The sequence below is a fragment of the Tasmannia lanceolata genome, unplaced genomic scaffold, assembly GCF_043159265.1.
Source record: "Tasmannia lanceolata isolate RefF3 unplaced genomic scaffold, GAP_Taslan_0.1 ptg000016l, whole genome shotgun sequence".
NCBI lineage: Eukaryota > Viridiplantae > Streptophyta > Magnoliopsida > Canellales > Winteraceae > Tasmannia > Tasmannia lanceolata.
Genome location: NW_027518693.1, coordinates 15,151,028 through 15,177,046, shown reverse-complemented (window position 1 = coordinate 15,177,046; position 26,019 = coordinate 15,151,028). Strand labels below are relative to the sequence as shown.

At 39.2% G+C, this 26,019-nt stretch overlaps 2 protein-coding genes across 3 annotated transcripts; both read left to right on the top strand.

Moving 5' to 3' along the window:
- The first annotated feature begins 260 nt into the window (after nucleotides 1-260).
- Nucleotides 261-3,163, top strand: NF-YC10 (nuclear factor Y, subunit C10). The gene is made up of 2 exons (XM_077358031.1): nucleotides 261-434; nucleotides 2,433-3,163. Exon 2 carries the CDS (start codon nucleotides 2,457-2,459, stop codon nucleotides 2,901-2,903), a length of 447 nt encoding a protein of 148 aa, XP_077214146.1. The 5' UTR covers nucleotides 261-434; nucleotides 2,433-2,456; the 3' UTR covers nucleotides 2,904-3,163.
- A 7,546-nt stretch (nucleotides 3,164-10,709) lies between these two features.
- Nucleotides 10,710-23,815, top strand: TAF15B (TBP-associated factor 15B). 2 transcript variants are annotated; one of them, XR_013235364.1, is made up of 7 exons: nucleotides 10,710-10,950; nucleotides 11,079-11,214; nucleotides 11,521-12,244; nucleotides 16,408-16,558; nucleotides 16,647-16,728; nucleotides 23,409-23,646; nucleotides 23,775-23,815. XR_013235364.1 is itself a non-coding variant. In XM_077357205.1 (6 exons), the coding sequence occupies exons 1-6, from the start codon at nucleotides 10,854-10,856 to the stop codon at nucleotides 23,527-23,529; spliced, it is 1,311 nt and encodes a 436-aa protein (XP_077213320.1). In that variant the 5' UTR covers nucleotides 10,710-10,853; the 3' UTR covers nucleotides 23,530-23,815. The 2 variants fall into 2 exon arrangements, 1 of the variants encoding a protein (XP_077213320.1); XM_077357205.1 differs by having other exon boundaries at nucleotides 23,409-23,815.
- Nucleotides 23,816-26,019: the final 2,204 nt, after the last annotated feature.

Below are 26,019 nucleotides of genomic sequence, written 5' to 3'. Positions count from 1 at the left end.
ATGTCATACCTTACTTTTTAATAATTTGAGGAGTAAATTCCTCAAAATACCGTACTGGGGATATCATTTCCCAAAAAAATTAATTCAGAACAAATTCTAATAAAATTTCCATTCCAACTCTCCCGATTCGGAATCAGCATACTATGACTATCTCTTGGGGCGGCAAACAGATTCCGGCATTTCCCCATCTAATTGCTCCTCGGTATCGATTTCAATTTTCAGCCCCTTGGATTCCACTCTTTTTTTAAACCAAACGCCGGAATCGGGAGAGTTGGAATCAGGTCCCGATTCCAGCGTCTATTTCCGAAAATCCAAACGCACTTTTCATCCACTCTTCTCATTCCTTTTCTCGTTTAAGGGAGAGGGAGAAGAACTCTTGGCATTTCAGTCTCCTTCCTCCCTCGCATTCTTTGCTGCTGAAGAATTTATCATCGGTAAGTTCTTTGCATTTATGCTTCTCCCTTTTTCTCTTTTTTTTCCTACTCATTCTTAAACTCGGTAAAATCCATGACGCTCAGATTAGGGTTAGGGTTAGGGTTTTTGGCTTCTTAGTCTTTTGCTGTTCTGTCGATGAGTATGTTGATTCCATTGTCTTTTATTAGCTGGAGATATTTCTGGGATCCAGATTTTAGGCTTATATAATTTTATCATCTGATACTGGGTTCTTAGATTCAACAATACCCATATCTGAAGATCTGATCAGACAAATTTTACTTGCATAATTTCCAGTTGAACATCTTACTTTAAATTTATTACCTTACTCTTTCTTGGGTTTTTAGATGCTATCACAAATGGGTGATAAATCTGGAATATCTGAACTTTGATTTTAGATTATTTGAAGTTTGACCATGTAACTCCTTTAGTTCTCCTTAATCTTTTTTTATCACCTTCATATAAATCAATTCTCTGTTTTCAGCAGTGTCTTATTGTCCTTTTGAAAGCTTTTGTTTCACAAATGTCCACTCCAAGGAGTCTTCTTCTATTCTTTATCATAGCACAGTCCAGAAGCTTGCATCAATTTTTATTTTTTATTTTATTTTTTGCATTTGTTGTTGGTAATAAAAACAAGTTTCTTAAAACAGAAGACATACAAACAAAAGAGAAGGCATACAAACATAAGGTAACAATCATGATAATGAGATGTCCGTGTATATAAGCCAAGCCAGTCCTTCATGCTGCTTGGTGGGTGTGAGTGCCCACCTAGTCCAGCTGCTTCTTTGAAGGGTGTGGGCATGCTTTTTACACCCGTTTTCTCATATTTTAGTAGATGAGGTGGAATGCCTTATATGTTAGAGAGGAGACGGATCCCTACTCCTCGCACAGTGTTAGGCACCGTCCCTGCCCGATTCGAAAATCAGTCTTTACTTGAAAAAAAAATAAAAAAAATTTGGAATTCTCTCAGCTTACGGAGTAGAGACTATTGAAAATACATTGCATAGACATAAATATGTAGGTGCGTCCTCAGGGACAAAAAATAAAAGACAATAATGTATAACTACTTACAATGTTATTAACTTGGCTTACAATTGAAAAATGAGTGAATTGATCGTGTTTTGGGGAGTGTTCTCATGGCTTGGGCCTTGTCGACAAGAGCCATGCCCTGGAGTTTCTTCCCACTAAAGGATATTATGTGGATCTCAACTACATTATTTAGTTATTCTAAACCAATGTATTCAGTTTCAGTTTTGGTTTTGGTCGGCACGGAAACAGAAACATTTTGGTTTCGGTGGAAATCTTGTAAAATCACAAATTGATAGAAACTTGCAAATGATGAAATTTTAAGATGAAACTTCGAGAAATGCTAGAAGAAGCACAAATACATACTTAGAAACCATCACATAAGCAAGAAAGACATCCATAACTCTATGTCAATACCATATGGAGGTACGAGGTGATATTGGCCCCATACCAATCTGACATCCCATGCATAAGATTTTTTTTTTTTTTTGAAAGGTAACAATTTTATTTCATAACCGCGAAAATACAGATAGGCACAAGGGACAAGTTGTCCCTGTGGTATACATAAAACCACTAACAAAAATATAATTAATGGTTCTCCCCCCGAGGATTAGAGATGATGACCGTCGTGTATGTTCTATTTGCACTAGGGACAATTTTATTTCATAACCGTCGTGTCTGATCTATTTGCATAAGATAGAACCACTTTGTTGTGCAGTCCAATGATGCTGCCTACAAATATCATTCTCTACATTCATGAAATGCATAGTAAGATGGCTTACAAAAAATATTTTCCCTTTCCGTGCTTAGTCACATAGTTTCATAGTTTGCGGATTTTACGTTGTGACGTTGCATCTCTGCTTTTATCTGTCAGATTTCATATGGACTATATCTAATATGACAATTTGCCAATGTTGCATAGTTTTCTAAGAAGTCTTATAAGATCTTTATTTTACTACTACAAAACATATTAGCAGATAGGTGATCTCGCAAGGAGAATGCTGCAGAGACAGGCGGAGGTTGTGGTGGTGGTGACGTCGTCTTCTTCGGAGGAAGGAGAGGGAGATGAAGCTAAGAGCAGTGACTGCATCCTCTCCACAAACAACACTGAGATAAAGGCGGCAAAAGGCAGCGTTGGCTCTTCTTGCTGTTGCTTCCCAATGAGTCGAGTCAAACGCCTCATGAGGAGCGAGGGCGGAGATTTCCGCACCACCCAAGACGCTGTCTTCCTCGTTAACAAAGCAGCGGAAATGTTTCTCCAACTATTTGCCAATGATGCTTATACCTCTGTTGCTTCTACTTCTGCCCGTGTACAATCTGTCACTTATCAACACCTTTCATCAGTTGTTTCCAACGGGAAGAGATATGAATTCCTTTCAGATTTTGTGCCTGAAAAGCTAAGGGCTGAGGATGCCTTGTCGGATAAGGCATTAGCTGGAGCATGATGGTGGCCGGGAACTTCAAATGTGTGTAGCAATGTGTTTTATGAAGATGGATTATTGTCTTTTCTAGTGCCAGTTTGATTTAAATTTTGTAATTATGTGACATTACAGCACTTGTTGGATAGCAGTGGCATCTTAAAGAAGAGATGTAGGTAATATAGTACATCCAAATACAAGGAAGGTTCAATGCCGTGTTGTATTGGTTTGGATCACTTCAGACTGGAACACCTCTTTCAACATTCAGTTTAACTTTATTTCTAACAGATACGAATCTGACTTCGATTTTCCCTCTACATTACTTTGCAGCCCTTATATGAGCATGGGAACTGTTCTTGTTTGGGCAATAGTTGTTCTTGTTGGTAAGATCTGCAATTGTTCGTAAACAACCTGGAAATGGAAAGTGCAAATTGTGTATTTCATGGTAAACATCACTATCTGTTCACATTCCCGTCGATGTATGAAAACTTTTTACAACTGATGGCCTTAAATTCTTCCGCCAGCGTCTCTTATCGAATTTGTTTTTATTCTGCAAAGGAGTCTTGCTTACCTTCTTACATAAACTCTTTGGTTTATTTTCCTCTCTGGTGATATGGTATTATAGTTTGTTACTGTTAAATTTCATGTATTCTAGGCTGTTGTTTTTACCAATATCAGCTTAGAAAAAGCGATCGAGTTTGATGATTACTTTCATAATCACCAACCATAAATTTCCTTCATCAATTCCGAAGTCCACCTTTGTTGCAATTGGCATTTCAGTCATTGGATAAGTTTATAGCTGACATGGGAATGCTTTCCTGTTCCTGGATCAGAGGAGGTTGCTCATAGGCTAATAGCTTTAGTTGCTAGTATTAATAAATACTTGGGAGATGCTAAACTTGAGTGATTGAGAAGAAGCTTTTACCGCATGTTGGATTTAGCTCTAGGGCAGTTCTGAATCCTATGGCTGCAATGTTTGGTGGTATTGTTGGACAAGAGGTTGTGAAAGCTTGCTCTGGAGAGTTTTCCATCCACTCTTTCAGCTTTGACTTAGATAAAAAACTCATGGTTTGTTGACGCAGGTCGATTCGGAAGCGTTCTTTGATGATCTTCGGATCGGATCAGATCTAGATTTTTTATTTTTATTTTCAGTATAAGATAGGGATCTTGATCTTACTTCGGGCATGGGGACGCTCGGGATCGGATCAAGCACGGGATCATCCGAAACTGATCCTTGCATGCAACAAGGAGTAAAAAGATGGGAGAAATGGGGAAAAAAAAACCTAGAATCCCTAGCCTACAATTCCCAATTCACAAGAAAAAGATAGAGATACAAGAGGCCCTCTCAAAAGAGAAGAAATTCTCTACAAATTTCTATTCATCCAAAACCGAGTAAAATGAGAAACCATGGGGCTTTATACACTAGCCCATTACAATAGAAAAGGACTAAAATACCCATAGTAAGAACAATGATCATTAAGGACATATGAAACTACAAACTGATCAAAAGGCAATAACTAAAGGAAAAAATGACAAATAAGGACTCCCACTAAAGACTAAATGCACTACACTACCCCTACGCTAATGCAGTCCAATGAAAAGCTGATGCACTAGGAGATGATCTACATCGAACTCCCCTTCTTGAGAAGAACTCGACCTCTAGTTCGCAGCAGCTCCAGTCGAACATGTCCTCCTGGATCAAACATGAAGATGACCCAATCTCGCATCAAGAGTAATAATCCATAAAAGTCACTCCGCCCTATGCATCTCATCAAGAATGGATCATCCCTGCAAATGTAGCAGTCTGGAAGGGTAGTAGTCCATATCAAAATAAGCATATGCTGAAAGTGGCAGTGGTATAGTGGTCTGCCATGCCAACCAACTGTAATCTTACCAAATATCTCATCTTTGTCGGGTGTAACGGCTATAGGCAGCACCATCTCAACATGAACAACATCTACCAAGACTTCCTCTTTAACTGTGGTAATGGTGATGTCACATGTGACATCTGTAAGTGTATGCTCCTCATCTACAACTGTGCTCACTAATGGTGCGACAGACTCTATCTCCACATGCTCTGTCGCAGCCTCAATATCATCATCATCGTCGGCCTCGCTATCAAGGACAATAACTCACCAGTAGTCTTGACAACAATGGTAGTGTCAAGCTTGCCACCATCACTGATTGGCTCTAAAATGATGGTTTCAAAAACCTCTCCTGACTGGCCATGTAAAACCTCAGTATCCGCCATAACCTCTCCCTCCCCTTCTTGTTTGCTAGCCTCATCATTAGCTTCCAAGGGTGGAGAAGGAGATGTATCTTCATGTCTCTCGAGTCTCTGCAGCTGTACGGTGAGGGCATCAAGAACATCATTCCCTTTATGGCGAGCCTCCCGTTCTCGGTGATGCTGGGCCAAGAACTTTTCCCATCTGTCCTTTTGAGCTCTCTCCTCATCACGTCGCCGTCGATATTCTGTCGGAGCATAAATCCTCAACAAGCGATCACGGACTTGCTCCCATCGGCAGAACGGAGGTTTCCAAGTCACGACGCTCTTTTTCTATGTGCATCCACATAGACTCTGAACTTAGTCTGACAGTCTCTTTGGCACGCCTAATGTCTCACGATGGTTGAAGCCATAGTATCTATGATACAAATCGAGGGAGTCGACCCAAATTATGCACTCAGCTTCAACATCTCCATAGCCATAAATGTGAGGAATAAATGGTGGCTCCATAGATGAAAATGCGAGCACAACTCAGCTCTTCAGTAGCTACAACAGTTCTGTCCACTGAAAATCGCAAATACACTCCCTGTGTAGAAGACTGGCTGCTAAAAATAATAGTTGCCCTGAAATTCTAGTCAATGTAGTGACAACAAGGAGGAATTGTCTCACTAATGGATAGTGCAGAAATATTTAATGTACGAGCCCAAACTGATATATAGCACGGGTTGCAACTGATTTACAATATGGTGGAGTGCATTTAAAGACAGATTCTACTAACAGATATCAGTTTCCAAGTGCTTTTGACGCTGCTTGGCTTCTTTAGTTTGGTTCAATGACTGATGGGCTGAATGGCTGCAGGTTTTGGGAACCAAATCAACTATTAAATTGGCTAGTGCTGCTCACAATTTCCGCTCAGATTTGCGCTAGAATAAAGCTACGTCTAGTACCAATATAATGAGAGTACGAAGCTGAAATCTTGTGTATGGAAGCTCCAAAAACACCAAATAATGTTATGCTTCAGTATGAACCGCCATAGCTTACCAATTTAACCCATAACAACTAGAGTACAACTCATTCAAGATCTATGGAAACACGTTGCAGATACAGAACATGGCTGGATGGATCAAATTGGGATACAAACAGGAACCTAATTCTGCCCAAATTGTATAATAGTAGATTGGTTGAACCAGTTCAGAATTCTTGAACTATAAAGTGGTGTTGTTGGTTATGGTATCTCTACCAATCTAGGTCAAACCTTTCTACACTCTGGATGGCTTTTACTCTACCTTAAAATTCAGCTTCCAACCTAGAGTTTCATAGAAAATGCAATCCCCAAATGTCATAAACAAACCAATATTGTAGCAGCTTTCAATGATTGAATAGAGTGTCAGTTGATTGGTGCTCAATCCCTAAAAAAAAGGCTCTTGGTTGATCTCAATATGATGAAAAACTGGTAGATAACTCCATACTCATTGGATCCCAATATTATGCAGGTTGAACAAATGAATTCAATTGCTAGGCTTCAGCTTATAAATGTAAACCACTTTCATGTATTGGCTAGAATGTCTCCAAGTAGTTTGTTCACTGTTTACTAAGAGTTAAGCCGAACCAGGTCCAACAAGAGGCTGGCAATTTAATATTCAATTGAAAAAGAAAGGCTTGTTTTAAAATGAAATTTTCCTAGTCAAGGGCCTCAAGACTGATTCCAGTGTGATCAAAACCAAGGAAAACTAGAAGTCTCGGTCATCAAATGGATGTAGGTTCAATAAGAGTGGGTAGTAGGACTGATTCAAACTTAAGAATTCCAAGGCAGTCGATTTATACAAGCTGACTTTTAGAAGGGGTTCCAAATTTGTTTGGGCTTCTCAGACAATTCAATTTGCCAATCAAGACTAGCACCCCGGTCAATAGAAGTTGTCTTTAGGAGTTAAATGGATTGAGTGTCAGAAAGAACATAATTCGAACATGAGCAAAAGCATGCCTGATAACCGAGGTTGAGACTGGCTTTTATTGTTGCATTCCATTCCCTTCAAGCCTTCTTTCACAGCTGAACTATTACTGTTCGAGGTTAGTCAAATCATTAGTGAACAATAGATCCCTGGCTTCACAAGCTCTAACTATGTCCTCTAAACTAGTTTCAAGAAGAAACAATCATAGACCAAAGACATATATGCAGAATCATTCCATAGTGGATGCAACCCTTGGCAAGATCAAAATTTATGGTGATACCATTTGATGCAGGGTCACCTCTATAGCTCTGTTTACAAGCAGCCCCAACTATGTCAATCTTAGGAATCAAGCGCTGGAGCTGTAGTTCAATTTTAAGAGGCCGAACATGGCAACAAGCTCTGTCTGTTTGACACAATAAATTTCAGCTCCGAGAAATAGGACAGTCCATTTAGGTAAGAGAAACGATTAAAATTCAAGCCCAAAACAACCAGCGTTGTTTTGCTTAAACCAAAAACCACACACTTGGAAGTTGGAATGCACTCTAATTTCCACATGCAAACTCCACCACACCTTTTCAGTAGGGTGTCAACGGATCCACTTCGGATTGGATCCCGGTCACGATCCATTCAAATTCCCTATCGGTCGAATCGGATTCGGATTGTTCTTCGGATCCTACTTTCCACGTCACGATCACGATCCATTTTAAATTGGACCGTCCATCGGAGTGTCCTATTATGTCTTACTAAGCTTAGTACACAATTAATTTTTTTTAAAAAAGAGTTAGAATGTCACTCCACCATAATGAAAAGCAGTGATCGACCTCAAAGAAGTGACTAAAAACATGGAAAAATATGTATCCACTATCCAGTATTCTAAGACGATAATAGAAACCAAAAACTTAGCAGGAGTTTTCCGTGCTTACTGCTCGGATGTTGGGAAGGCAAAGTTGCTGCGATGGTGAGGGTGAGGGTGAGAGCAATGACTAGGGACAGAACATGGAGTAGATGGGTTATGGTTATAGATAGGGAGATGAGATGTTCGTTCCACAAATGGGGAGGGGTTACTTACACGGGAAGGAATAGAAGATTTATTTCGAAAAGGAGATTTCATTCAATAAAGATGGAAACCGGTAACTACTAAAAGAATATGACTATTTTGACGAGAATACCCCCACTTAACATTGATGTTGTAATGATTTTGAGGGTATTACTGTAAGATGATTTCGGATCGTGACTGTCCCTAAGGACTTTCGCAGCATGCCTGGATCCGATCCGAAAATTTTCGGATCATATGATTGGGAATCCGAAATATGCCCATGGACCCTCTTGGTATGCTTATATCACGTTCATTAAAGTTCGGATTCGGATGGTCCATCGGATCGTCTGGATCCATTGACACCCCAACTTTTCATCTATCAAAATGTTCCAAACAGTGATGAGCCAAACAGAGACGGAGCCGAGGGGGGCAATTGCCCCCTTGGATTTTTCCATAATTGGTTTATTTAGAGTTTCTTCAGGGAAAGCCCCTACATTTTTGCATAATTTTCTCGTAAATCCCTCTCAGAGATAGCAACAAAAATCTCTCTCTCTCTCTCTCTCTCAAATAGCAACAGAAATCTCTCTCTCTCTCTAAAGTTTTCATTTCTACGAATCTGGATAATGGGTCATTTTGAGGGCTAAGAGCAAAAATAACTTAGGAGACTTGCTATGGTGTGTTGGCTGTACGATCCATTATTTTTCAAAAAAGGCTGCATGGGAAGAATCAAATCGTTCATTTCTTGGGCCACAATGTAAATAGGTTGTGCCCCAAAAAAACATTTTTATCCCTCCAATCTATAAAGGGAAACCTCAATAGATCGGAGGTTTAAGATTATCATATGGAAATGAGTTTTGGGGCACAAGCTATCTACGTTCTGGCCCAACAAATGAACCGTTTGGATCATCCCATGTATTGGGCCGTGCAATCCTTTTTGAAAAATGATAATGCGGCCGCAAAACCACATAAAAACTCAGATAGGTAATTGTGAGATTTTATATGTTGGCTGCACCTGAACTCTAATCTTTTTCAAAACTACTGGTGGGGCCCACATCATACTATGATTCAAATTGTTCATTTGTTGGGCCACAATGGAAATAGGTTGCACCTGTTAAATCATCTCAATAGGATGATCTAACACTCTGATCTACTATGTCATTGCTCGTTATAGAAACCTCGATAGGTCGAAGGGTCAGGATCATCCTATGGAGATGATTTACGTGGTACAACCCATTTATGTTATGGGCCAGCATATGAATTGCTTGGATCATCCTATGAAGTTGGCCGCATGGTACTTTTTGAAAAATACTGCATTTAATGTGCGCACAACATATATAACATAAAGTGAATTTATTTATTTAATTTTTTGTTTTGGGCGAGGGGGTTTGGAATTTATTAAATCTAGCATTCTCGGGCCATAGTAAAATAGTGGGCCTCATCCATCAGAAAACGAGATGTAAATAGTGTGCCCCCACTACATGAACATATGATGGGTAAATTGTGAGCTCACTTATGCATGAGTTAGGGGCGATGGTGGGCCTCACCTAACAAAAGATGAAGCATGAACATGGTTTAAAATTTCGGTTTCGGTACTGGTTTCGGACCCCTGAAATTTCGAAATTTCGGTCGAAATCCGGTACAAAAACGAAAAGAGTATTTTATTTAAATTTCGGCCGAAATAAAGTACCGTTTCGGAAAATAGTGATTTTGGTGTCGGTCTCCACCGAAATCCAAAATTTCATGTCGAAATTTAAAACCAAGAGCATGAAACTGTGCGCCTAACATGCTATGACAATTTTATTCTCTGCCCCCACCGACCAAATTCCTGGCTCTGTCTCAGCCAAGCAAGAAATGATGACCAGCCACCTGAGCATGTCTTGGTGCTATTGAACCCTTGTAGATATAATCGTGTCCCTTAGAATTAGTCTCAGGAATGAGTTTGACCTTAGATCAAAAGAACAGAGGACAAGCATCTGCCACAAACTGCTAGATCCTGGATTACACATATCAGCCTTAATTCTGGATCAACTCAAAGAGTCTGCTAGATTAGGTACACAACCCTGGAGAATAAAGGAGGATAAGTCCATGAAATTCAATAGGCCATTGCAAGGCAAGTCATGATGAACAAAGCATTGATGGGTCTATTCTTCTCGCCTGTGAAGAAACTCTCTGATTTCAAAATCTCTTAAAACAACAAAATTTCCAAGAAAAAGTCATATGAACTTCACACACATTTAACCAACTTCACAAAATTTCCAAGAAATCAAACTCTCTGTCAGAAATGTTTTTCTTGCCATTAAAACTGGCCAAGAGTGGCAATGTGCCTAGTCGTTATCTATCCACTTTGGGGTGTCCATTTTTATTTTTTAAATAGAGGCAAGGGCAATAGTGGAATATAGAATTTAGGGCAACCAGGTTTAGCACTGCCATGTTTTGATAGTTACACTAAACCACCTCGTCTTTTCTCTTTTAACTGCTACTGAAAGCTCTTTGGCAATTGTAATAACCTTTCACATCTGTTAAATAACAAAAGACAATATGACCTAATGCAATTATAAAAATATGGTAGTGCCAATATCAGTACTTAATTTAGTACTTTCCTTTCATTTTAATCCCGTCCGCGAACTGTTTTTCCTCATGCGGTGCTGCTGGGTTTGATGCTCTAAAAAGCTCTCTCCCTCTCTCTCTCTCTGAAACCCTAGAAAAAGAAAGAACAAAATCTGAAAAAGCAAAACCCTCTTCCAAAAAACAAAGAAAGTTATACAACTATGTCTGGAACTTACGGTTCAGGCTCAGCTGACGATGGCAGAGGCAGTGGCGGTGGCTACAGAGGAGGCGGTTATGGTGGAAATTCTCAAAGTCGAGGTTTTTGTTTAGGGTTTTATCTCTTTTTTTTTATTGAATGGCAGATTAGGGTTTCATCTTTTTTTTCGGTTGAACTCGTTTTTAGGGCTAGGGTTAGGGTTTATTCATTATTTGTCATTCTCTTACAGGTGGTGGAGGAGGATATGGCGGGGGATATCAAGGCGGTGATCGAGGTGGTGGTGGTCGCGGTGGCGGTGGGGGCCGTGGTGGTGGTCGCAGTGGTGGCAGTGGCCGAGATGGTGACTGGACTTGCCCTAACGCTAGGTGTGTTTCATACTCTCTCTTTGTTCTTTCTATTTCTGTTTTGTTGGGTTAGGGTTTGGTTTAGTTGATTCCTGTTTGCGTTGAATTGAATTCTCTAAACCTAGCATTCTGTTTGTTTGAGATTATGACAGCCGATTGTGAGCCCCAATCCGATTTTTTATTTTGGGTCCAATAATCGGTTTGAGGGCTTACAATCAGTTGCCACAATCTCAAACGAACAGGGCCTAAAAATCGCGGACATAGATGGCATTAATGATTCTTGCTTTTGTTACATTGAATTCTCGAAACCTAAACTCGTGGACGTAGTTGCGGGAATCTGAACTTTGCGAGGAGGACTGAGTGTAATAAATGTGGAGCTCCCAGTCCTGGTGGAGGTGATCAAGGCGGTGGCGGTTATAACCGAGGAGGAAGTGGTGGTGGTGGTGGTGGTGGCGGCGGCGGCGGCGGCTATAACAGAGGAGGAAGTGGTGGTGGTTATGGTGGGGACCGTGGCGGTGGTGGTGGTTATGGTGGGGACCGTGGTGGTAGAAGCAGTGGCGGAGGTAGTGGTGGAAGAGCTGGTTCATATGGTAGTAATCAGGGAAGGGAAGATAGTGGTTATGCTCAGATTCCTCCTCCTGGACAGCCGTCTTATGGTGGTGGTGGTAATTATCCTCCGCCCCCAAATTCTTATGGGGGTAACAGTAACTATGGAGCGGAACCTGTTCCTCCTCCGAATAGCTATGGCAGCGGTGGACCCAATTCGTATCCCCCTAGTTATGGTGCTCCTCCGAGCAGTTATGGCAGTGATGTCTCGGGTCGAGGTCCTCCACAGAGTGGATATGATAGTGGGTATTCCGACTCCCGTGGTGCCCCGGCCCGACAGCCCGTTGGTGGCTATGGTAGTTCTCCTGTTGAAGCCCCAGTGAAGGTGAAGCAATGCGATGGGAATTGTGATGATTCTTGTGACAACTCGCGGATTTACATATCAAATTTGCCGCCTGATGTGACTACTGATGAACTGAAAGATTTGTTTGGAGGGATTGGCCAGGTAAAAATCTTTCCATTTCCTTTTTGTTATTTACATTTAATAAAACTGAGATGCTCACATGTAGTTCCAAGTCTAGGGAAGCTTTTTTATGGTCCTTGGCTCTTTGATAAATGATTCTTGACAATATTTTTGGTCGCTACAGTGTCATTGTTTGGCGATATACTGGTTTATCCACTTGCTTATATTGATTTCTATATTAAAAATAATGTTAATGCTAGCATGCGTTAAACAATGACATGGCAGTACATTGAGGGAAAATATACAATTTGTTTCCTCTATAATATGCATTTTGACAATGTTATTCAATCACCCTATCCTGACGGTAGAAGGAAATTATGAAAAAGGGGTTTTCCTCTTTTATCTTACTGTATTTTTAGTATCATATTATTTGACTCATTTCTAGGAAGGCATCTCGATTGTATGCTGCAATTTTCTAACCTCGTATTTTTGTTGCTTAGTGGTCTATTATATGGACATGGATTCGCATGTCTAGTGCTGACACGGATATGAGGTGTTTGACATGGCAACCCCAAAAAATCCAGAACCGATGACACACTCATACACACGCATAAATATATTATTATTTGATTATCAATTATAATTTGCAACAAGATAAATGTGTATTCATTTCAAAATATAAATGTGTATTCGTTTTAGAAGGTAATAAATTGTATGATTAAGCAACTACAAGTGTAAAGTAAACATTAGATGATCAAATTGCAATGCAATGGCATCATCATTCTGATCTAGTTCTCTTCAGTCTCCAATATGTAACGGGAAAGAGACACCAATAGGATACAATGAATATAATATTGGAAAGAGAGTTCTGTAGGAAGGATATAGGAAGGAGAGTTTGTGTAGGTTTAGTGGGGAGATAGCACCAAATATTAATTAAAGATGAGTTAATAATAAAGTAAGGGTTATGATAAAAGATGAGGTAAACACAATATTTGATAATAAAACAGTATATTTTTTACTTAACATGGTGAAAAACATGTCGACGCATCCACATGAAGTCTGACACTTCTAGCAATACATGTACATGTACATGTGTCGAAAGGAGTGTTGACACATGTGGTCACATGTGTTAGCGTCACCATGATTCAAAGTATCGGCTAAATCATGGTTAGTGGTGTAGACGCATATTTCACAAATCACAATATGCATTTCATAAGAAAGGGCACTCTGACTCCATGCAGAAAATCATTCAATTGATTTTCCTTTGTAATGAATCTCATGAATGAAATCAATGAAATTCTAACACAATCCTTTAAAAAGTCCGCAAAAAAGCTATATATACTTCTTAAAACTATCGTCAAATCAAGGGTTGATCCTAACCATTGATTAAAACCCATCTATTCTATAAACAAACCGGTTTAGAAATAGCAATAGAATGCCCTAACTACATCGAATTCAAATAAAAAACAATCCCCAAGATATTATAAAATTTGTGGGTTTAGAAAACCAGCTGTATCAAACCTCAAAATTACCCAAAAATCCCACAAAAACCCAACTAATACCTCCCTAACCCCTCAACAGTCCCTTAAGTGAATACAAGTATTCATTATAGAGAGGGATTTGGATATGGAGATTATCAAAACCTCAAAATATTAGTTATGGCTATGACAAGGATCCTAGGTCGATGTGTCGAATTTGGAAGGATCCTTTTAACATATAATTGAGGGGAATTCTGACTAAATTTATAATATTGTTATCATTCATTCTAATTTCAATTATTCAAATTTCATTCCTTCAAATTACGAAAAGAATGTGGCAAATAACTGATAAAAGCAACGTGCAACAATGAACTAACATAGGTAAACACAAGTACACGAGTATGCACAACATTGAACGATCCAACTAAAACATAAATTAACCGCTATTTATATTATTAAAGTGTTCAGCTTACAAATGAAGCCACGGTTCAACTGGTAGGAGATTGGTGTTCAACTTGCGAATGAAGTTACAGTTCAACTGGCAGGAGATTGACATAGTTATCTGATGGATCTTGGTTCAAGTTACGTGTGGAAGTAGTGGAACATAAATTTTTATTTAGTAAATAAAGATAAATGCACAAGGGCCGATACATAACATCCTAAGTGAGAATAAAATGATCCAATATGGCTTCCCTGAATTGCGTTGTATCTGAGGCAAACAAAAAAGGGATTAAAATGATATATATTGGGAGTAATTGAGATGTATTCATTATCCTATTTGCACAGCCTTATTTAATTCCAATAATCACAATATCATTGTAATAAAAAAAGGTGTCTTTAAAAGATGGCCCCACTTAAGTCTAAATTAAATGAATTAATGAAAATCTCATATTGCCCCTATTTGTATGGATAACACTGAAGCAATGCTTAGAGAAATTTTATCTCTCTTTGCTTCTATCCTTTTGGATTTTATGCATGGATGACAATGCTCTTGCATCAAATCCTATCATTTGGAGTAAACCTGATCTTGAGTTTGCTTTAACGCTACCTATGTTCTTCATGAAATGCTATTTGTATTCCTTTATAAGTCTAATTCTCCCCTGGACTGACAGCCTTCTATTGGCCCTCCTGAAAATTTGCCTATTCAATTTCTCAAAAATCCCCTCAAGGTTTTCTTTCACTGAAATTGAAATCCAGCAAACCCATCTGAGAATATCATTGAAAGTTCCTTAAACTACCTAGAATAAAAAAAATAGAAAGAAATATAGAAGGAGCTATTGCAACATTTGCGTTTTCTGAAACATGCTTAAAGTGCTCTGTCAAATTACATTTTTTTGGAATGATAGTCCGCCAAATCACCTAAGATACCAATTTTGCTTCCCTGCAATTTAACATAAGAAGTGGCTCACCAGAACTCAACGTTCAACTCTTGAGCGCCCTTACTTACCAATGTTTAACCCTTTTAACACTCCTGTAGTTCTTTACATAATAATTTAGAGGTCATGCATTAATCCCTTTTCAAAACTTAAAAAGAAGATCTGCTTAAGTCTAGCTCAAATAAATTAAAGGAAATTCCAAGGTTACCCTGCTTGAAGATTTTTATAGAGCCCTAGTCCACCCATAAGCACAAAAGAAACACTTAGATTTTTGTTCTCTTTCCTTTTCTTCTCTCTTTTTGCATCTCAAGCATGAACGGTGATCCTCTTATATCATCAAATACCTTCTCTTTGGAGAAAATGTCAATATGTTCAAATCTTCTAAATCTGTAGAGAAATTTTGTAGATAGTATCAAGTGGTAGAAGATCCTAATCTATCTTTGGAAACATTTAACCTATGAAATCCAATGTAAAAAATGAAAAGCGTCGATTGGTTTCATTCTATTTTTTAGATTTTATTATTATTCATCCTAATCACTGTCATTACTATCATCATTAGTTGATTGACCCAAAGCTATTTAAAAAAGAAAGAGAATATATAAAGTAATTGAATCAGTCATAATTCATTACCAGAAGAATTCTAGGGGAGCCAATCTAAATGAACCCCTGACGTGCCCGAGCCAATGACTTGAGCTCAAAGATGCATGTAAGGTTAGAAAGGTCAACGAATTACATACCAAAAATTGCATTTCTTCCCATGTATCCGTACTCTAATTACTAAAAACACACTAGTGAAACCTGGAATGGTAAAGGAATGTAATTTATTTTGCATGTTGGTGTGGAGTGGAGACATCCCTAAGACCCTAACCAACAATGTCCTGTCTCATTTCCTACGAACTTTTATGATTTTTTACTTGCAAGGATTTAAATGTCGGTTTCGGTGGGCCAAAACCGAAATATTTAAATGTCGGTTTCAGTGTTGGTTTCGGTGGAAATTTTGATTGAAATCATGTAAAACCTTGATAAAAAAATTTCTTCTTTTAATTTCCATCTAAATGTATGAAGTTTCCAATTTCGGCGATTTCAGTGGAAATTTCAGAAGTCTTTAAATTTCGGGTACTTTTAAAATTTCAGTGGAAATTTTATAAACAAGGGTGAAAACCAAAGTTTCGGGAAAACGAAATTGGGAAATTTCGGTGAAATCCTGTATTTTCCGATTCAATGTACTTTTGGTTTTGGTCCAAACCGACACCGAAATATTTCGGCCGAAATTTCTGATTGCAGCCAAAATTTAAAACTATGTATACTGGTTATTGGATTTGAATATTCTGATCATGGCTTTCTTTTGTAGGTTGGAAGAATCAAGCAGAAGCGTGGTTATAAGGATCAGTGGCCTTGGAATATTAAGATATACACAGATGATGGTGGAAAAAGCAAAGGCGATGGAGTTCTCTCTTATGAAGATCCCTCTGCGGCACATTCCGCTGGGGGGTTTTATAACAGTAAGTTTTGGGTTGGTGCTTTTCAATGCCGAATTTGGGTTTTATAGTTATTTTCATTTGGAAGCTATAACTCACATTCTCTTACCAGATTATGATATGAGGGGCTATAGGATTAATGTTGCAATGGCTGAGAAGTCTGCACCTAGGGCTCCGCCTGCCCATGGTCATGGGTATGTCTGTCACTCTCCCACACTTCATATCTATTGTTAAGCTTGTACATAGTGTTTTTTTTTTTTTTTGGAATGATATGAATAGGATACTCCTGTCCACTCTCACGGCTATTGTCTTGTAATGCATATCTGTCGATTCTGTCATATTTCAAAGCAACCATGTCCACCATACATTAGTATCCTTTGTAAGGTTGCTTTGTCTACTTGAACTTCCTATTTAGTACTCAATCATGCAATAATTCAAATGTAGTTGCAAATGCCTTCATTAATTTTTATTTTCTATCGAAGGAAAACGACATCATTAGTTAAATGTGGATGATGCTTAACACATCAATGTGATTAAGGTAAACTTTAGTTATTTATTTTATGCTTCTTCTAGAGCGTTATAAGGTTAGTAGTGGGAATCATCTATCTGGGTTGACATCTGCTCCCTCGAATCTTGTTTGGTTTCCTTCTGTATTTGGAATTCATCTTGCTCATAGCAAAGACTACAACTATCATGGCTCCATCATGATTGTGTGTAATCCAAGCAATCTTATATCTATATTCAATTTGCATGGATGCATATTTTAAATTCTATGAGATATTTCACATTAAAGCAGGGGTAAGGCTGCATAAATCTAGCCCTCCCTAGACCCCGCAATGGCGGGAGCCTCATGCACTGGGCCAAATAATAAAAAGATATTTCACATTAAAGCTTGTTAGATACTTCCTCGTGACTGTAAGAAATATTTCCCTTCATTTCTTGCTTTATGTAACAAAGTTAGTTTCTTAATTTTACCAGGTGCTTTTCTAGTTGTTTTAGAATTGTTCCCCGAGCTGATTGTTGATGTTGTGGCATAGAGAAAGTACACTGAAGTGTCAACACGTAATGCATCCTATTTGTAATTCTCCAACAAACTAATCCTTAGTAGTGGCCCATAGATCGATTTTGGGGTTTTTCATAGTTGCTTTAAGGGTTTGACTCATCCACCTTTCCCATTTTAATATACGAGCTCAGTAGTAGAAATATTTTATCCATGTCACATTCCCTCTCTCGCGTTCTCTCTTATTTGTCAGGTCTCCTTTTGCTCTACTCATCGGCTACCTATGCCGTGATTCGATCATGATTGTCTAAGTATATAGATATCAAAAGTTTTGATGTGCGAAGAAATCAATCTATATATAATATATGCTATCAAATTGTATGCTTTCAACTAGAGATGCATGTTTTAAATTCAATAATGTATTATTATTTTGATGCTTCCATGTGCTTTATTACTCATTGCTTTGAGAAATATTGATTGACCTTCTGCTTGATATAACTAATATTTTGACATTATAATTATTAGTAATAGGAAATTTAATTCTAGCGGTTGATTTTGTAATCATCTTAGAAATATGACTAAATGTGCAAGGTGATGTGTGGCATGGAGAAATTGTGGGCAGCATTTGGACATAATGACCTAGAGGTTTTGCCATTTTTATGTATTATAAATAATACAAACGCATATGCTCTATAAGCTTTGATAATTGATTCTTGGGGAAGGCCCAATAGTCTATGGGTTTTGTTGTAGTCGCTTGAAGGGTTTGAGTAACCCCCTCTTCCCTTCCTCGTAACAAATGAGTGGAAATGGGCATGGAGGCATGTAAAAAACCAAGAGGACTTCATGTTATCATTTTGGGATAAATTCTATCCTCGGGAGTTTAGAAGATGCTTATGTGTTTCTCGGTGTTTTGGCATTTTCTTTTACAACTAATTCAGTGTCTTACGTCAGTTAATGGTAGGGGTGTTCCATTCGTTAAGGCAGAATGTCTGAATCTTTTGTTTGGCCACTAAAGCTCTTGCATTAGGAAGTAGGTAAGTGATCATGCCAATTTTAATCTTGTTTCTCAAGTTTCTTCAGTCATTAGTTAAGGATATGGTTTAAGGAGTGAGAATGCATCCTATAATCATAATGACCTTGTGATATGTCTTGCAACAAATTCTAGATGGAAGCACTACTTGGGAATTCCTTGCATCAATCGTGGACTCGCCCAGGTTGACTCCCTTTTACCTTGGTTGACTTGTCGTCAGAGTCTAAGTTTTGCGCCACCAAGTCAATCAATAACTCGTTTGATCTTGTGATATAACCTTGGCTTATTTATTTATTTACTTTGGAGTGAGGTTTGCAGGGTGAGGAGATAATTTTTGTTTATAACATAATGAACAATATAGTTCTAGTAATGTTTAAATTTATCTTCTTCAAGAAAAAAATTGTAATTTAATTCCATTTACTGAAGAATATTCATAACAAAATTAAGTACGTAAAGAACACACATTTTGGGTCAATTTTCCTGGTTTAACAGAGGTCCATATGTCAAGTTGACGAGATCAAAAATTGAAGTGTGCACTTTATGATCCATATTTAGTTGAAAATAAAAGAAAAAACATGAAAGTGTGCATTAGTGTTAGCCACAGCTTTCTGTCATCTAGTGAAGGAGACATCTAGTTTTCTCATTCAAGCTCTAATCTTGTTTCCCTCATGTGCCTTATTACTAGTTTTCATGAATCTTTTTTGTTGTCTGCCTTCTGGACATAGCTGCTTATAAACTCAACTCGTTGCAAGATTATTTAATGTTCTCAAGATAACCGTTTTATATTTCTCTGCTAATCAATCATAATCCTTGTATTCCTTCGATCAATTATTTAGTAGGAGGTGAGGTTATTTAGACTCGTGACTGCTCTTAATCTTTGAAGTGCCTAAACCATGTTTGAGGTGATCCAAAGGGAGGGAAAAGTGGGAAGATGACTATCAAGGATGTTTTTAGAAGTCATCGGAACATTCCCCCGGGAGGACCTCATTCGTCGGATTTCCTCTGCACCTGTGGTGCAAACCTTGAGCGGCTTTCAGAACCTTACTTGTCATGCTTAGATTTGATTCCCTCGGGATTTTTAATCTTTGCTGCAGAAGACTGTTATTCTCTTTTGGGCAAGGAGCTGGTGTGGACAAAACTCCTTGGTCTCACTAGCCCCCACCGCATTCACACGCCGGCTCTTTGGGGAGTTTGGAAGAGTGGGACACTAGGGGGAGAAGGTTGGTTAGATGTGCCCAAATTGCAGCTATAGAAATTTTGGTTCGCGCACCTCTTGCAGGAAGTGTTCAGCACCACGACATAAAGAAAACTCTACGTTAGCCTGGAGACCTAAAAAGCTTCGAGTTGCAGATTGTAGTGATAATGACCAATGTTTGGAGGTTCCAGGCTATGTGGTGGAAGATAGAAAGAAAAGCCTTAAGAGTTGTCTTATTGGAACTTTAAAATCTGGCTCTTGACTTCTTGAAGACGTTTGGGCATGGGCTAAACATTCATGGGGCCTTGTAGAGCTGGATAAACCTTTCGCCAGTAGTGTTGTGGACATTTTATTCCATTTTGATTCCGAATCTCAGGCCACATCCATCCTCCGTAGGGGAGGTGAGGCTTTTGGAGGGTATCTTTCTTCCCTTCGGCCCTGGTTCCCTGCCTACAATATGGGTGCCAGGCCGGTTCAGCTGAGGTTTTATGATATCCCTCTTCATGCGTGGTCTGGTACCACGGTAGAGATCCTGGGGTCACATTTGGGCCAGGTCCTCGAAACCCAACTTTTTGAGAATCATTCTCATTGTCTAGCATTCGCCTCCGCCTTGGTTATATCCCCTTTGTGGAAATCAATTCCCCAGTTTCTTAATTTAAAGGTGGACTCTAATATATTTTTGGTGGGAGTTAAGGTGGTCTCTGAGGACAGTATAAATTCTCTGGCATTGTCGGTGGTGGGAGAGGTTAATAGTAAAGACAATTTGCCATTTTTTGAGGGATCTGTCCAAATTCCTATTGATATAGGATCACCGGCGGCAGTTTTTCCACCGGAAAAGGTGGCAGAGGCCACTGGAGGTGGGTCTGTCCCGGTGGTGGTCCCCAATTCAAGTTTTGAATTCCCCACCTACCCACCTGTCCCCCCGAGGCTGTCTCGTTTTCGTCAGAAAGTAGGGAGGCTAGGGTTACAGGCTTTGTGGGTCCTCCATCTGCAAGGAATTCACCGTTGGTGCCTCCACGTGGTCACAAAAGGAAAGCGGGTAGCAAAGAGGTGGTTGACTCCTTTGGCATAAAATCAGCAAAAGATTTGAAGAGTTTGAAATTAAAAAAATAGATTTCTTATGGTTGGGAAACGTGATGATGTGAAAGGCTCGCCCTGGAAAAGGCAAACTCAAGAAAGGTCTTGGGAAGGATGCTTGTTTTTTGGCGACACGTGGAGGGTTATCTGCTCTCAATCGAAAGATCAAGAGCCTGTACAGAAAAAAGGAAATAAGGAAAAAGAAGCGTGGCCCCCGATAGTCTTCAATATTTTCAATCCCTTCAAAATTCGCCCCTTCCAAGTATGTCTAGCAGCGACCACTCTGAAACCCCAAGTAACACAACTATTGGAGAAATTACCCTGGTTAATGAAGATTTAGAGCTTCTGAAAAATTTCAAGTACAATGAAAAGTTGGCTAGGAAGGAATCACCTACTCCAGCTGAGGTTTTGCTCTCCCCTTTGAAGAAACAATGGGTTAAAGAAAAGGCAGCAGGCGCTCGAAATTCGAGGACGTCTCCCCCTCAGACTACCTTGAACAATGAGGAGGAACTTCATACCCCCCTTCGTAACCTACCCATCTTTAATAAGTTACTTGATAAGGAGAGGCAAACTCGAAGGCGCCTATGGGAGGAGGAAAAGCAATAGGCTATTTCTGTCTGGAAATTAGGCGTCAATCTCTGGAATCTAATCAGAATTGTGTGCAAGGGATGCCTGTAGAGGAAGATACTCAGCGAATAAAACAGCTTAAAGATGGTAGTGATATGGGTAAAGGCCTTTCATTATCTCCAGCCGTTGACGTTCCTGGACATCCCGAAATGGAGAGGTTTAACAATTTCCTAGAAATGGGAGATGTTCTTGGGATCTCGTATCAGGAGAATCTTGATAAAACTAGGGAGATGATCTTCGAGTCGCAATCCAGAATCGTTGAAGATAGAATAGATAGAGACATGGTGGATGAAGCAACCAAAATTGTGAAGGAATTAGAAGAGAAGGAGAGAGCAGGGAAGGATTAGAGGAAAAGGAGAAGGAATGGTGTAGAGAGAATTGGGACATATGAAATTGAGAGGAAGGGTTAGTAGAAAATAACGAAAATATGATTCCATCCTAGCAAGATTGGATTGTCTTATGATAGGTTAGGGTGGATTAATGGCTTCTGGAGATATCATGTCAATCAAAGGTTCCACTTTCGAGCTTAAGGATTGGAAGAACGCCTCCCCTAGGACTTTACTGAACAGTATTGACCGGCTGCTACATTAGGAGGTCTAAGTCTTGCAGCTTTAACAAGATGAAAGAACATCAGGGGTTTTGTCTAGAACTTGGCTATGACTACTTGAAAGGACAATTTTAACTAGATGTAGCTGACTTTTGTGAAATAACATTAGAAGATTTGGATAGGAGAATGCTACGGAATAGTGGAAGGGAATGTTGTACTTCATTTTTTTGGGTATTGTTTAACTGGTCATGGGTATGCCCATGCAAAAACATGTTAATATCTTGTATTGCAGGATGGGACTTCTGCTCCCCAATGATTTCTAAATATTAATGAAACTCGTCAATTTTCAAAAAAAAAAGGGAGGGAAAAGTAGCCCATAGTATATTAAACCCTCACCGTGGTTGTTCCTAATGACCTTTTGTCTCCAGCTCATATAGTTTAATAGTTATATGCGACCTGAAATTGGACCAGGTCAAGTCAATTCGTTTTGGTCAGGAGCTTAGCTTCGTGTGAAATCAATTTTTGAAATTCATGAACTCAACTAGCCGTGACAGATTTTATTCTTGAACTGTCCATGGTTATTAAGTTTTGTTTAGTGAATTTCTTTCAAAAAAAAAGTTTTGTTAGTGAATAAACTTGATCCAAGGTGATGCCAGATAAGAGGAAAAACAATATGAGGACAATTTGTTACGATGCACTTTGCAGAAATTGGAATGCAGTGTAGTGCAAGTATTGAAGCTGACTGTATTGGCACTGTCATGGTTGTATGCTCCAAACTAATAATCACTGGCTGTCATGGAATGTAGTATAGTGCAAGTATTGATTAGAGAGTTGCTGACCTTATCTGGCATTGAACCATCCAAGTCTGAGGTCTGCGACATGTGAATGGCTTTGGTCAATCGTGGCCAACCCCTTCTACTTTTTAGTAGGGTATATTAAAATCAATTTCATAATCTGTGGACCCACCGATCCTATCACCCTGAACAAAATCAGAAGATCTGTCATTTTCTCTCTCTCATCCATTCTCTAAAAGCTGTAACGACCCATCAACACCCTCATTAACCATTTTTGTGGCTCTAAAAAATTTGACCACACTCGTACTTTCTTGCACCCCACCCATTTATCCACATGCACAAACAAACAATCCCTTGTTGGTTGCATGCGCCTGCTGTTTTTGTCTAGTATGTATGGTTAGAAACTATGAAGTGTGATAATGTAGTGCATCCGATGAGGGATTGGGGGGGGGAGATGAATCTATCACATGCTTTTTGATGCGATACCTGATTGTTTGTTTTGGACCTCTTTAACATGTCTTATTTTGCAACAATTTCACTTCATCTTCAAGTTTTGTTTTATGGCTGGCCTGTTAATTGCACCATTGATTCTATTGCGGAACAGTGGTGGTAGAGGTGGTTACGGTGGTGGTGGTGGGGGAGGACGCAGAGACAATTACAGAGATGGTGGCGGTGGTGGCCCAGATAGGCATAATTATGGTGGGCAGCGGTCACGGCCGTACTGAAGAACACTCAGTTATCAACTACAAGCACTTTAATGTACTACTATAAAGATTGATCTGAGAGAGTTCTATCTATATTCATATTCAGGAAGTTGTACCCTAACCACCGGAGACACTAAGGTAGGTTATGCGCTTCTCCGAGCACAACCACACCCTTTACTCTTTTTCGCTTTTGCTACAAGTTTGGAGGGTTTTTGGTTCTTTCCTTTGAAATTAATTGAAACTATTATGTGAATGTTTTGTTTTAGAGGCAAGTGGATAATCTCCAGATTGCTGGTAGGTTGAGATTTTCAGGTGAGTGCTGCTCTTTTTTCAAATTGCATCTTGTGCATGCTTGTCTTTTCATGCATGCATTCATTGTCATGTGAAATCTACACATTAAGCATTGTGATTGCTGTTTATGTGCATGGTTCCATTATATAAGACTGACTGCAGTGGTTTTAAATTTCTTTCATCTTCCAAGTTTTTTTTTAAAAAAAATTAGGAGGTTGGCAGAATGCTTTCTGTACATGTGATCTTGTTGATGTTAAGAGTGGTGATAACCAGATGGGTGACGGCGAGGTGTTGAGCAGCTCATTATCGTATCTTCTTTTATGGGCGGATTCTCCTCTGCTTGAAGATGGGTTTATAGACAAACCCTCATCTACTTTTTGGCTCCATGCGGCCTATTTGTGTGGATGGATTGAGCCCCATTTGCTTGGAGATATTTCTATGTCATGAAGGGGTTCTCTACAAGAATTTAATCTATTTCTATAGGCCTTAAAAATTGTTACTTGCACTCTTTTGTCTGCCTTTCCATAGGAATGAAATTATGTTCAGGAAATAACAAACGAAAGGGGGATGAAAATGCCTCGGAAGGGCTGAAGTATCATTTTGCCAGTAAACCTCAGCTCTAGATTGTGGGAGGCATCTTCATTAAACCATCTTTTGTGAGCTTGCGGACCACAATGATCGTGGCTGGATGTATTTGTTAGTAATTTCCCCCAATCACAAACTTTGAAGTTCTGAGGATGTTGGCCTCCCTATTACTAGGGCAAGTTTGAAGCCATGTTGAGCACACGCGATGCAACTTGTGGCTTAGTCTGTGTGCACCACATATAAGTTGTGAAGCAAGCCTTGAGCAGTTGGTCCAACTGAGCAGGCAGAAAAGAAGCTTGGGATGGATCTTTTTTCTCACCTCATAGCGAGTGGGGCAGCGTTTGGATAGGATGAAATTCTGCTCATTTGTTGCTGGAGAGAATGAAAAGCTCGGAGAATGGTGGTAAAAATGTGCCCCAAAATAACATCAATCGATAGTGTTTTAGGTGGAATTTTGTTCTCTTCCCTGATTCCTTTCTTGTTGGAACTATTCAAATGGGGAAATGATATTACCAAAATCCCCCAGTTTCTATGAGAATGGTTCACCGCTTGAGGATAAATTCACCCTCTTTAAAAATTGCCTTTAAAACTTAGCGAATAATGGGAAATATCATTTCCCTTTCAATAATAATAGCAAACAAACGCGGCCTAATTTTTTAAAAATGTATTAATTAAGTATTCACTGATTCACATAGCTTTTTGAACTTTGAAACGAGATCACCTACTAAGTAATCTATTAAAGGTTAAAAAAGCTACTTAAATAAGCATTAAAGAAACCTCTCTTTTTAAAGATATTTTACATACTGCTTTCTCCTTTCCACTCAGATTGGGATTAAGCTTTGACATTGATGGATATTCATTGGGATCAAGAGAAGAAGCACCCAATGACATTTTTTGAGAAAAATCTGTAGGTTGGCCTTATTTGTTATTAGTGATTTGCTAGGGACTTTCACAGGTAGGCATTAAGCAGGTGGCTGTTGTATGAGAGCAGCCTCGTCAGAAGAATGAAATGAATAAGAGAAAATCTGCTCTCATACAACAGCCAACTGCTTACAAAGCAGTGGGACCTTGGACCCCTGCAGATACTATCTCAGAAAGTTTCAACTAGTGTGCCGCTCAGCAAGTTAGGATGCGGATAGGTCTGTGGCTGGCTTTTTAGGGCAGTATTTTCTGCATGGAGAGTAATTTTTTAGCTGAATCTACATAGCTGTGTAGTTTGTTTTTGGTATGACTATATTGTAAATGGTGGGACATCTTGTCAACATATCTATATTTGGGTTCTTTAATCAAAAAAAGCTACCACTTTAAAAACAAATCAGCGGAAAAATGAGCCACATCATTTCGCAAGTGGCTGTTGCACGAGAGAGCAGCCTCCTCTCCGTTTCTTTCGATGTAAAACTTGTTTTATGTTGAAGGGTTAGGATGATCCAATGGAGCTGATTTTTGGTACACACCCTATCAATGATGGGGCCTTCCAAATGAATGCTTAGGATCACCCCCAAAATGTGGGCCCCCTATGGTTTGTGAACTCTGCTCAGAAAAGCTTATTTAAGCAGCTGTATGAGGAAATGGTTTGTGAGCAACTGCTGAACATAATACAAATTTTACGTCCATTCATACGTAGAAAGAAATGGA